Source organism: Colletotrichum fructicola (genome assembly GCF_000319635.2).
Source record: "Colletotrichum fructicola Nara gc5 chromosome Unknown KSG_Nara_v1_contig01, whole genome shotgun sequence".
Lineage (NCBI taxonomy): Eukaryota > Fungi > Ascomycota > Sordariomycetes > Glomerellales > Glomerellaceae > Colletotrichum > Colletotrichum fructicola.
Genome location: NW_027094051.1, coordinates 3870390 through 3882501, shown reverse-complemented (window position 1 = coordinate 3882501; position 12112 = coordinate 3870390). Strand labels below are relative to the sequence as shown.

The window sequence follows — 12112 nt, the reverse complement described above, 5'->3', positions numbered from 1 at the left end:
TCTCACGAGAGCCATTGCCACATAATGGCACCCCTTGTGCGCGAGTGGAGTACTGGAAAGAGGGTAAGGTAGGGGAAAGGAGAGGAGGGTTGATGACTCGGCGAGAAACAGGAGGCGGAGGAAGAACAAGTCAGTGTAGGGGAAAGAAAAGAGGAGTGGAAGCGAACAATAGGGAGTCGGGCTAGAATGGGCAATTGTGAAGAGCAACAGAGACAGACAGAGAGAGACAGGCCCTGTTTGACAGCAGACACTCGGCCGAAACGGGGGGAAACAACGAAAGGAAAAGGCGGCAAGGCAAGTGTGCGCTGTGCTGCCGACTCTCAACGGTATCTGGCTGCGAGTGTACGTGCGTGCTCGATTGGTATGGTATACCGCTCTGTTGTCTAGGTGCGTCTGCTTCTGTCGCTGTTTCTGCGTCCCGGATTCCTTCTTGCTGGCTTTTCGCTGCTGTCGCAACGTGCTTTTTGGTCGTGGTCTGAGCCCAGGCGTCTCGCGCTGTCTCGCCTGCTCGCGACCAGATTTCGGAGCCGTTGGGGTTCTCGATGCTCGCTTTAGCAATGTCTCCTGCGGTGGAGCAGAACGTTGCGCGCGCGGGCTGGCTAAGATCAGAGAGCGTGCCGATAGAGACTCTGTTGCTGGCGATTGGCGTGCCTGTGCTGGTCGGTCAGTCTCTGTCGAAGGAGTCGAGGCTGAAGTGAGAAGACTCGGTGAGAGAAGTTGAGGAAGTGGGCTGCACCCGTGCTGAATTGTATTTCACCGGTCTGAGGGGTACTCATGAAAAGGACAGGGGTTCTTGAGACCACGCCACGCGAGAGGAGGAGCCGAGCATCTTCCCGCCCCTGCCGAGTGGATGGATTTCAGGCTGCCCGTCTGATGGGAACAGAGCAGCAGGGGTGGGGAAGAGGGCGCCATGGTACCGAATGTCGTGAGCAGTGCTGATCCTGATTCTACCTTTCCGTTGCGTTTCTTCTTGTGTTACCAGCAGCTGTCTGTTTGCTCCGTCTGCCTAGCTGGAGAGCCCAAGACTAAGCGCCAGCAAGACCCCGAGGCTAATCTCAGCCGTGGGATCTGCTGATTCTCATGATCATTTACCGCAGCGAACGCCGCCAACGAGAAAGCGCATCGTGGCCTCCGGGGTCCTCGGTTGGTTTCGGGAGACGAGTGGTTGCTCAAGGCTAGGCATTGCCTAACATGTGGGCTTTCGGGTGCGAGTGCTTACGTGAAGTTGTCATTAATGACCCCATGCGGGCGACGACGTGATCTGACCAGACGAGGAGTCATCATACTTCATCGCCCGGCTAACACCCTGTACCGTGCCATGTTACCAGCAGGCCGAGGCAGCCAACCAATTCCCCTGCGGCCGCAAACCCCCCGGATTTGGCTCATTAATCATCTGTTTGCCAATCTGACCTCCACGCTTCTCAACGTTCCATCGGAAAGCGCCACGGTCCCGAGGGTCTGACACCGTTCACCTCTTTGACCAGGTTGGTAAGTCTCTGGAGGAGCTAAGTCAAAGAGGTGTGTACGTCCGCGGTCTGGCACCTATATCGTATGTGTGGGTGCTGGGAAGAGCCTCGTTGTTGGTTTTCTTTAGGGAAGTGCATCCGTCGCAACCCAGGGGCCGTCACCGCTTGTCCATGAGACGGCGCAAAGGTGTGGTGGATGGAAATGTCTCTTCGAGGCACAATGCGATGATGCCCCCCTGTCGCCTCCACTATAGCCGAGATAGACACGACATCAGTCCCAGAAAAACGGTCGACAAAGAATCTTGGGGATTTGGGGGGAGAAGCTTCTTCTCCATCTTGTCGGATCGAAGGCGCTCCGTTGGTCGAATACCGACTCTCAATTGGCTGATTTCCCAGTCTATTGGCCGATCGGCCAGGCTGTCAGTTGACTCTGTCAGTGGCTTACATATGATTGAGGAGCATCAGCATCCTCCGCTCTAGAGGATGATGTAGCCGTGTCTGGTCCAGTAACCGGGCGTGCGTACACCACCCACCACACCTACCAACAAGGCCACTGCCACCAACACCAACACCAACACCAACACCACCGCTGCCCAAGTCCACATGGCCAGGCCGCGCCGCCGCGCTGGGCCGTCAAGCGAGACGCTGTGTGAAGAGCCCTGCCGATTGTCGAAAAAAAAAAGTGAAGCTTGCAGGATACGCACTTTTGCGTCTCGCCAGCCCCATGTCCAACCAGACAGCCTTGACCGCCCTTGACGCCGCCCCCCTGCTTTAGCCGTCATCCATGGATGGCGGTCCGCCAGGCGACTGATGATTTGACGCAGCTGGCGACGACCCAGCAATTGACCGCGCTATCTGCAGCTCGCCCGTCGATTCCAGAAGAGTACCAGGCTGCGGTTTCTAGGTTCTCGGCCACGAAAGGTTGTCCTCTTCTGGAATTCGCATCTGTCAAATCGTTGGACGGTCGACGAGGTGCATCATGCGGATCATGCAAAATGGTGTCCCGGCAGAGAGCAAACACTCCCCATCTCTTCTTGGAAAATATGTCGGTCAACGGTTTTGGCCTTTTCAATGGCAAGGGAGCCTGCCGAGCAGGCCCTCCATGCGCGGCCACCACCAATAACGGACGCCTTAATCGATGCAGCTGATGAGGTCAGGGAACCACCCACTAATGGCCTCGTATCAAATCAACATCCGACGTTTCTCTGCATGAAGCCGTGCCAGTTGTGTGAGGCGAGGTGAAGTCAGTATTTCGCACCTGCCGCACAAAGTACATGAGTTCGATCCCTGAACCAAGCTTGGTCGCCCGTCGGGTGCACAAAGTTCGTCTTGTCTTGTCTTTCCAACAGTGACGGTGACGAGAAGGAAAGCAAGCATCGGGGAGTGAGGGGCATCGGCGTAGAGGGACGCAGGATACCGTGGCTGGTTTAAGCTCAAATGGGCAACCGGTGAGCTGGGAGTGTTATATGTGGATGGTTACCCAACGAGCCGAGAGAATCGATCCGTAATCGTATGAACAGACCCCGGGACGTTCAAATGAGGGTGTGCGTGAGTCTAGGTAGCTCGCATGTCTCCTAGTGTAGCGCGAATTATTTTGCGGCCCACTCGTGCGAAAAACACGTCAATCTCCCACCACTGTTGGACTTCTCGCCAATGCTCTGCGCTTCTTCCGTCCTCCTCGCTGCTGTATCCGTGCAGAAACTTGCGTTTCTGTGTGACGGCAACCTTGGAATGCAGCATATTTTTTTTCTGGGCTGGCGGGAGTTGATAGGAGCGGGACGGTAGGATTGGGGGTGGCCCACTGCCACACACCCTGGCCCAGTGGCCGGCAACATGTGAATTGACGAATAACGGACGCGGAGGTCAAATCCGATCGAGGTGTCGCTAGTGGTCAACTTTTTTTTTCTGGCAACTTCTGTGTATGCCAAGACCATCAACGAAGAGTTAACGAGAGTTTTCAACCCTGAGAGTTCAAAGCCCGGCACCGTCAATCCATTACCGGACTTGCAGAGGCACTGCTCTTCCGAGTTAGGCTTGTAGACCTCCCCAGCTGGAAGTCGGCAAGCTGAGGGTTACAAGCCCGTGGGAATTGTTTGAACAGGCGGTATCCTTGGATGAAGGTCGGATCTGTGTCGTTTGTCAACAACTTGCGGGCATTCGGTCAGGTCGAAATAACCTACAGTGTTCCATATGTAATGTAGGTGCAGCCGCACTTGCATGGTCCACCTGCGGAAGACGTTCCGTCACTCTAGCCTCCGCCGGAGCAAGGCCAACCTTGCACTCGGTGAAGGCAAAGTGGCCGAGCGGGCGGGCGGGAGACTCGGGCACCAGCATCGGCCCATGGCAAGGAGTGGATATATCCACCCGGTGAGAACGAACCTCAGGGACGGCCAGGTTTTCATCGGGAAACTTCCTCGAAAGTGGGCAGAGAGACGGTGATGATTTCTCAAGATTTGCGCTTGTCGTGGCAAGCAACCATTTGACCCATCGAAAAGGCGGCTATAATGGGTAACCGGTTCTCTCCAGGGTCGCGGCACGGTGGCATTAACACCGGCGAGGGGAGGCGGCTGGTTCCCGAAATGCAGCTCGGCGTACACGGCGTCTGGACTCGGCCTGGGCGGCCAGCCGCTCAAACAATTCTCGGGGAAGTTGTTGAGGGGAAGGAAGTGCAAGGGTCGTCGTCTTGTTCCATCTGTAGGCGGACAGAGGCTGTGCGGCCTTTCATGAACTCATAGGCACGTCCATATTATGGCTGCAGTATTGCTTGAGTTATCCCAGGGACGTCTCTGTACTTGGAACTGAGAGGACGGCCCCGTCCGGCCCTTCTTGACCCCCAAAGATGGTGCTGCCGGCAGTGGTCAAAGTCTCGCAAGCCCCCCACAGAACCTGCATGGTGATGGAGGACAAGCAGCGAATGATGTGATGGTTTGGTGACTTGCAGAGAGAAAACAGCATCTCATCAAAGGGATGGACGGCCAGAATTTGTTGAGGACGACGCTTGCTCCAACAGCTGGACGTGCTGTACAGTGGCGGCAAGGCACGATGGACAAGCATGGCGCAGAACCGAGAGAGGAAAGCGAGAGACCGAGAGGTGCCGTATGGCCAGGACGTCGGAAGAAGGCTGGCGCCGGAGAGTGCCAGGACCAGATGGGATGAACATGATCTCAAGGATCTCCGAAAGTTGGGGTAAAGCGGCCGTGAGGTAGGGTAGCGAAGGACATGGTGCAGCAACGCCGAAGTGAAAGATGACGGGACTGACTGGACCGGCCAATCGAGGAGCAGTAGATCCGGCTGCGATCGGACTACTCTGGGTTGGCACAAAAGCAAACCCCAGCGGTCAAATTTTTTTTGGGGAGGATTGGCGAGGGATGGACGGATGGACGGGTGGATGGATGAATGGGTGGAAAGCACGATGAAGGTGCAGCTGGCGTTCGAGCATCACGTGGGGTGCATCTCAAGTGCAGCTGCTTCCGGATGCAGCGTCGAACTTTCCCAGCCCTTGGACAGACGGAAGGGCGTCTCTAGCGTCATTTCATGGCAACTTCGAGCTGGACGTTCCTGGCACCTTGCCTGGTCGAGACAAGCTTGGTGATGGCAGGGCCTGGGCCAGTATGTCTCTGACGCCTCCTACTGCCTTCCTTCCCGTCCTATCCAACTGCCAATGGCATTCATGTGCCCCTTCCTCCGTGCCGGCAGGAGCCTCCTTCCATTGGATGCTGCCCGGCACCCAGAACGGACGGGACGGCACAAAGCAGGCGCATTACCTAAGGCAAGGCAAGGCGAGGCAGACAGACCACGGGCAAGCACGGTACTTCTGACTTCAGGTGAGGCAGGTGCAGGTGGTGGTTGGGGGAAGGAGGAGTGGAGAGGCATGGAAGGTAAGGTCCGTCCCGTCTGTTGCTGCGTGTTTGTTTCCTCCCCTCATCGTCAGATATTCCAGCAACTTGGCCTTTTTCTTGCCTACCTACCGACATACCTTGCCTTAGTACCTTAACTACCTACCTTGTTAGTTGACGATGCCATCATACCTAGGTACGAAGCTGTGCCTGTCTGCCCGCCCGTACCTTACCATACAGGGCAATGGAACGTACCCGACCTTACCTTACAGCATGGAACGTACCCAGGCACGTATGTAATGTAGGGGGATGTACTCTGTATCCGTGCTCATGCGGACCTGGTACGGTCTCGAAGCACAGGGCAGCTCTTGTGACGATCCTTGAAAAGATGCCGCGCTCTCCAGGTCTTGTTTTTTCCTTCTCGAGGCGGGCGCTCCCGCGATTTGTTCCTTCTGCGATGCCTTGGCTGACACATGGACTGTTGAGATGGGCTTCTGGACAATCCGCCAGATGGATTGTCACTGCGAGTAAGGCATCCAGCTCTCGCGACACCGAAACGACCGGTACGACATGTCCGAAGTCCGGTTACTCACGTCAACGGCTTGCACTTTATTTAGTGGCAAGTTCCCGTGTCGACTGGCCTGATGTGCTGCTTGCATGGCTTGCATCTGTCGCCGGAGGTACCACTGTGCCAGTCCCAAGCGGTCCGATTACGCGGCCGTCAGCCGTCGGCGACTGAGGATGGCATTTATATCATCTATCACATTCAAGTAATATATTCGGTCTCTGGCCAACGGGATTCCCACTTGAGCTTATGGCGGCTATTGCCTGCATACCGCCTGCTGTGCCCTCTGCTCAGGCGCGATCTGGACCCAAGCTTGCAATCAGCCGTCTTCCCGAATGAAACAAGCCGGGCTAGCAACCACCCGCCTAAGGCGAGGTTCTTTACACTGCATAACGGCTGGTCGCTCTCACTGCCCTACGAGTGCTTTGTCTAAGACACGGGGTCTGGGAGATGGCGGGGCCCTTTTGAATTGAGGGACAGCGAAGTGGCCGTTGGAGATTGTTGGAGTGAGGCGTCCGTGAAGAGGAAAAAGAAACGACGAGGCCGATAACGAACCTAACAAGGCAGGAGCCATGCAGCTTCCAACCGCCATCGGCAAGGAAAGCAGTTTCAGTTGAGCTGGCCTCGACCGTGAGCTTCTAGGTTTGTTTTGCTTCTGCATTCTTGGCTTTCTACCTTAGCCTCCACTGCCTCCTTCCTACCGACTTGCCTACCTTCCTTGGGTAAGAAGGGAAGGTAGTTAGGGAAGGAACGTATGTAATCTCCTGCCCATCTACCTACCTTCCTCAAGGTACATGCTGCTTACTCTCAGAATCGCACCTTCTTCCAACATGTGATGTGCCTGCCTTCCACAACTCAGAAGGCACGCACGACACAGCAAGCAGCCATCTCATCGGAAGGACTTGCCTGGCCAGCCAGCCAGCAGCTGCCTCACCTCACATATCACCTTATCTGACGTCGGTCACCTTACCTGGGGAAGCCGTGGCTCTTGCCAAGGCGATGCGGCTTACGTAGTACAGGCAATGGAAGTCGCCACTTGGTTCTCTGAGTGGACGGCACTGCCGTTGCAGGACCACCCCGTTTTTGATCCGCGCTTGTCCGACTGCCTCGGTGTGTAAGTTAAAATACCTTAAGGTAACGTCTGCAAAAATTCGGGCTTCGAAACCTCCCCCCCTCCCCAGCCACTTTGGATCCAACATCTCGCGACTCGCGACTGAACTGGACCCTGGCACCAGCACATGGGCAGTCAAGTCCACTTCCCTCTCCGGTCGAACCAACATCATTTTCCTTGCTCCCGCAGTCAGCCCTCTCGGCCCCAACCAATCAGCTCACGCCCTCCCAGAGGCCGGTCGACGTCTGTCTGCAGCTACCTGCAGGGCAAGCACACAAACACACAAATCGGATCCCAGCATAATCATGCAAAATACCCACGTCCACGATCACGCCCAGCCGAACCCGTAACCTCCGCGCCTCTCCCCGGTCGCCCCGCCATCGTCTTCCATAGTTCCCGTTGGTCGCCCATCGCGGATAAGGCCAGCCAGGAGGAGACCTTCAGCATCCCCCCGCCCTCTTTCGTCCTCCAACGTCTCACAGCATCGCTCGACGCGACCAACAACCCAGCCTTCGGCGATCCGTCACTTGATCACCCGTCCTTCCCCCACGCGCCACCTGTCTGTCGCTAACTCTGACGTTGACTGCCACAAGCAACGTGGTTCGATGCCGTGAAACATCTTCACTATACAACCTTTGCGCTATTGGACGACCTGGTCTCACTGGGCCTCTGAAACTTGACGTCGTTGTCGCCACAAGATGGAGTTGGCGTCGGACATAATACACGACATTATTCATCCTACGGCCGCCTTCACTGACGCCTCGAGACGCGAAATTAGCCATAATGACAATGCCGATTCAAGGCAACCGCTATCGGCGGACTGGGATGCGTCCCAGCTCAATCCGAAGAACCGAATTGACAGTCTCGATCCCCTCCCCGACCCTCTCTGGCGGATTGACGGTTGTACGGGCCTCGGGACTCAGTTTTACGTCCTGCCGTTGTTCCTGAAGTCCATCACACCGATGCGCATCGATGCCTTCATCCCGGAACAGTCGACCCAGTCACAAGAGGTTCGCCAACTGCTGGACCTTGACGTGGCTTTCCATACAAGAGACCGGACGCGGGTACAACAGCTCAACGTTGCCAAGCACATCCTCCGCGCTTTGCAGTATTGGACCAAGAGCCTCGTCGAACCCGAGTCACTCTTTACCTCGGTACCCTTTGGGTCTCGGATCGTGTTCAAGGATCTATCGCTCGATATCAGGGCCATTCAGATCGAAGTCGCACCTACCTACTATCTAGAACGCCAGCTACTTTCATCAGCCGCTCTTTCTGAAATGTGGGGTCCTTCAGTCGAGATGCCCGAGTGCGTTGACATATCCGAGGTACACGTGGTCGAGCAGATTCACGACAGCGTATGTCTCGTTCGGATCCGAGGCACCGAATGGATCTTCAAGACCTTGACCAGTTACACCAAATACCTGTATCATGAGATGAAACTACTCTTGTCAGCAAAGCCACACCCGAGCATCATGTCACGGCCAGTTCATCTTGTTACGAAGCAGTGCACCTTCGGAAGTAAGGTGGCGGTCCTTGGATTTACTCTAGAGTTCCACCGATACGGGACGATGAGGGACATCGTGCCATTTTTGCAGGCAAGCAACACATTGACACCGGCGGAGCAGTTCAAATGGGCCACACAGATCACCTCCGGTGTGGTACACTATCGGGAAACCTCTGGCACCTTCTACCCAGACCTTCGCTTGGACAACGTCGTGCTGTCTGAAAATAGAGACGCCATCATGTGCGATTTTGAACAGCGCGGGGTGTGGTGCGAGTTCGCCTCACCAGAAGTCAACGCCATCGAGTACATTCGTATCCTGGCCACTGACGAGAATATGCCTGACGATGCCAAAGACCACTATGTTGAACTTTTGAAGAGGTTGTGCCCGGACTTCGAGTCGCTTCAGGATAGAGAAGAGTACACGAATCCCGAAAGGGGCTACAATATTTGTTGGTGGGGACTGAGTCCCCAAGAGCAGGAATCTTCAGAGGTGTATATGCTTGGAAGAGTACTGTGGTGTTTGTTTGAAGGCGCTGGCGCTCCGCAGCAAGCCTCTATTTGGCAATCCTACCGTCGAGAAGCGCATATCGAGTTTCCGGATTACCTCAGGACACCGCCTAAACTGAGGGCTCTCATTGATCGTTGCACCCGCGGACGTCGAGCCACTCTTAACAGCAGAATCGTCAGAAAGGGGAGCAAGATGGCGTTTACGAATGCGGAGAACGGCGATGACCAGAAGGACATCAAGAAGGCCGCATCAGCCTGGTGGAAGAAGGAGATTTCCTGGGCAGAAGACTTCTTGGCCATGAGGGAGCGGATGAAGGCAGAAGGCGGTTGGAAGGACAACTACTTTGACAGACCCTCGTTGCGCGACGTACTCGAACAGCTGGAAAAACTGCAGGCAGAGTTATGACGAGAGGCTTGTTATGAGAAGGACGCACACTTAATCATGTAATGCATAGGAGGAGGGGGCTAGATGAGTTTGAGTGATGGGTCATGGTATGTTAAATTACAGAACAAAACTCCGATTAAGATAAATGTACACCAGTTCTTGCACAAGCACCCAAATAGGGCCTTGGGCTCAATGTTCTATGTACAACAGCTGGGCAGTCTAGACGGAAAGATGGTGTGTGTGCAAAGAAACCTGCCTGGGGGGATATTCAACTACAGAAAATCAAGGAAATGTCGACTGTGATGAACAGAGGATTTGTGATCAAAGGGGAGGGTGGAAAAAGACGGAGGCAAATGTCGCAGACAGCCAGCCAGAAGAAGTGAAGCATGGTAGGAAAGCCGGTCCCCTCCATAAGGTGACAACGAGGAGGTCTCTCTGTACAAGAGACAGCGACTCACTTCACCCTCTTGCTGCCTCGATCCGGGCCCTGACTCTGCCGTTTGGATCCCGTCGCAGGCGTCGAGGAGGACGCGACGCTCGCCCGCCTCCTCAGCCGCGACATGAGCGAGCGGAACTTTTCGACGTAGCTCGCGGGGGCGCCATGGACGCCCAGCTGGTCCTGGATGGCTTCGAGGGTGTGCAGGAACGGCGCGGCGGCGTCCGGGGGGAGCAGGTCGAGCACGTTCAGCACGAAGCCCTCGTCGCGGTCGCCGACGAGGCGGAGGAAGAGGTTCCGGTCCTGCCGCGGGACGGATGACGCCGCCGTCCTCAGACCGGGGGGCACGAAGTCGCGGTTGCGCTCGACGACGCCGGCGAGGATGCGGACGAGGGCGCGGGCGGCGCTGGAGCGCTCCCACGGCTCGAGGGGCCGCTCGCGGGTGAAGATGTTGGTGCGGATGAGGGCGACGACGCCGGTGATGTGGCGGGCGGCCCAGGCGACGTCGCGGGGCCCTTCTGCGGAGGCGGGGCGGGAGGGGTCTCCTGCGGCGAAGGCGTCGAGTTCGTGCAGGACGCGGTCGACGCGCTGGGAGAGCTTGCGGAAGGGATCGTTGACGGGGTCGGTGGAGCGCATCTGGGAGAGGAAGTAGTGGAAGAACTCGTCGTTGGCGAGGAGCATGCGGAAGACTGTGGCCTCGAGGTCGCGCCGTTTGATGGGGCTCTTTTTGCTGCGCCGGGAGGAGGAGGTTGGCGAGGAGAGGAGGTCGGGGCGGAAGTCCTCTGGGGCGCTGGAGGAGATGGCGGAGAGCATCTCGCGCACTTCCTGGATGCGGTGCGGGATGGGCCGGTCGAGAGGACGCGATGTGTCGCCTTCTTCCGAGGAATCGGATTCGTCGGATTCGTCGGAGGCATCCGAGTCGTCGGAGTCGTCTCCGGTTCCGAAGTCGGGGTTGAAGACGTGCAGGCCGTCGGCGAGCACGTCTGAATGGAAAGCTGATATGTCGTTGTACGGGTCTCCGATTTCCTCTGGGAAGCCGCCGGGCGTCATGGTCAGCGGAGACGACGGGTCGTGGTCGTACAGCGTCTGCTTGACGACCTGGTCCAGGAGCCAGATCAGGTGCTTGCAAGGCAGCCCGTCCCGGCTGTCTGTCGCCCTGCAGGAGCAGTGAAGACCGTTCCAGCGGCTGCCGGGGCCTCCGATGCGGATGGAGCGGTGCACCAGCTCCGTCATCTCGAACCCGTAGTGGTTGTCGTGGAGGAGGCAGAGCTTCAGGGAGAGCTGCGGCGGCTTCTTGAAGGTCTTGCGGACGCGTTTGCGGTCCTCGGGAGACAGCCTGTCGAGTCTGTAAGATAGTTTGGAGGGAGACGTGACAACGTCGGGCTCGTCTCCCTCCCCGTTGTCATCGTCGTCGTCTTCGCTCATGGCGTCGTCGCTGCTTGAGCCGCTCTCGGACTCGGACTCGGAGCTGGAGTCATGATATTCGGATGAGTCCTCGTCGTCTTGTTGTTGGGGCACTTGCCGTTGAGCCTGCGATCTGGTTGTGGGAGGCATCCTGGTGAGAGAAAGCTCTCTGAACTTGGAGACTGGGACGGCAGTGGGAGAAGACATTAGGCTGAGAAGGTGCGGCAGAGTCCTATATGCTTCCTGGAGACTGCGCTGGTTGGGGTCTCCATGGTGATACGTCCATCGACTTCTTATAGACCAGGCACGACGAGGCACATATGCCGGGGGAGGGGCGGGGAGGGGCTGAGTGAGGCCAACGATGAAGAGACCCCCAGCCAGAGAGAGGAAAGATGCCGTTGGCGATGCTGGATTATTGTTGGAACCAGGGGGCAGTGGGAGGAGGAGGCCCGACGAGACCTGGGCAGGGCCAAGTGCTCACGCGAGTGGTGGGCGTCAAGTCCCATGGAAATGATATGGGAAACAGGAGGAGGGGGTGGGATGCGCGGGAGAAGGGAGTCAATGGCAAAGTGAGGGCAGCTACTGGCTGGCATGCCCCTGCGTCGAGGAGCTGGTCAGATTGACCTTCTAGAAAGACACAATTCCATTTTCCGTAGCCCGCATTTCTGTCCTTCTCCAGTCCCAGTCGCAGTGTCAGTGTGGTCCTGCGTGTCTGCGCTGGCCTTACCGCAGCCCGACCCCTGGCGCCGCCCTCTCTTCGTCAACCCCCCCTTCATGGGAGCCGTAGTCCCGGGATTGTGGGAGAGGAGAGGTCGTCCGCCCGCAGCTTTGCGAGTGGTGACTGAGCGCATGTAGTTGGGCGGCGCGCGACAGAGTTTGGGGTTGTGAAACCAGATCA

The 12112-nt window shown here is 57.0% G+C and overlaps 3 protein-coding genes across 3 annotated transcripts; 1 reads left to right on the top strand and 2 right to left on the bottom strand.

Annotated features, from left to right (window-relative positions):
* Positions 1–3453: 3453 nt before the first annotated feature.
* CGGC5_v001106 (uncharacterized protein) lies at positions 3454–3800 on the bottom strand (the record flags this gene model as incomplete). Its single annotated transcript, XM_066150772.1, has 2 exons — positions 3454–3593; positions 3647–3800. 2 exons carry the CDS (start codon positions 3798–3800, stop codon positions 3454–3456), a joined length of 294 nt encoding a protein of 97 aa, XP_066009968.1.
* A 3876-nt stretch (positions 3801–7676) lies between these two features.
* On the top strand, positions 7677–9395 carry CGGC5_v001105 (uncharacterized protein; the record flags this gene model as incomplete). Its single annotated transcript, XM_032029969.1, has 1 exon — positions 7677–9395. One exon carries the CDS (start codon positions 7677–7679, stop codon positions 9393–9395), a length of 1719 nt encoding a protein of 572 aa, XP_031890523.1.
* A 433-nt stretch (positions 9396–9828) lies between these two features.
* On the bottom strand, positions 9829–11364 carry CGGC5_v001104 (uncharacterized protein; the record flags this gene model as incomplete). The annotated part of the gene is made up of 1 exon (XM_032029968.1): positions 9829–11364. The coding sequence occupies one exon, from the start codon at positions 11362–11364 to the stop codon at positions 9829–9831; it is 1536 nt and encodes a 511-aa protein (XP_031890522.1).
* Positions 11365–12112: the final 748 nt, after the last annotated feature.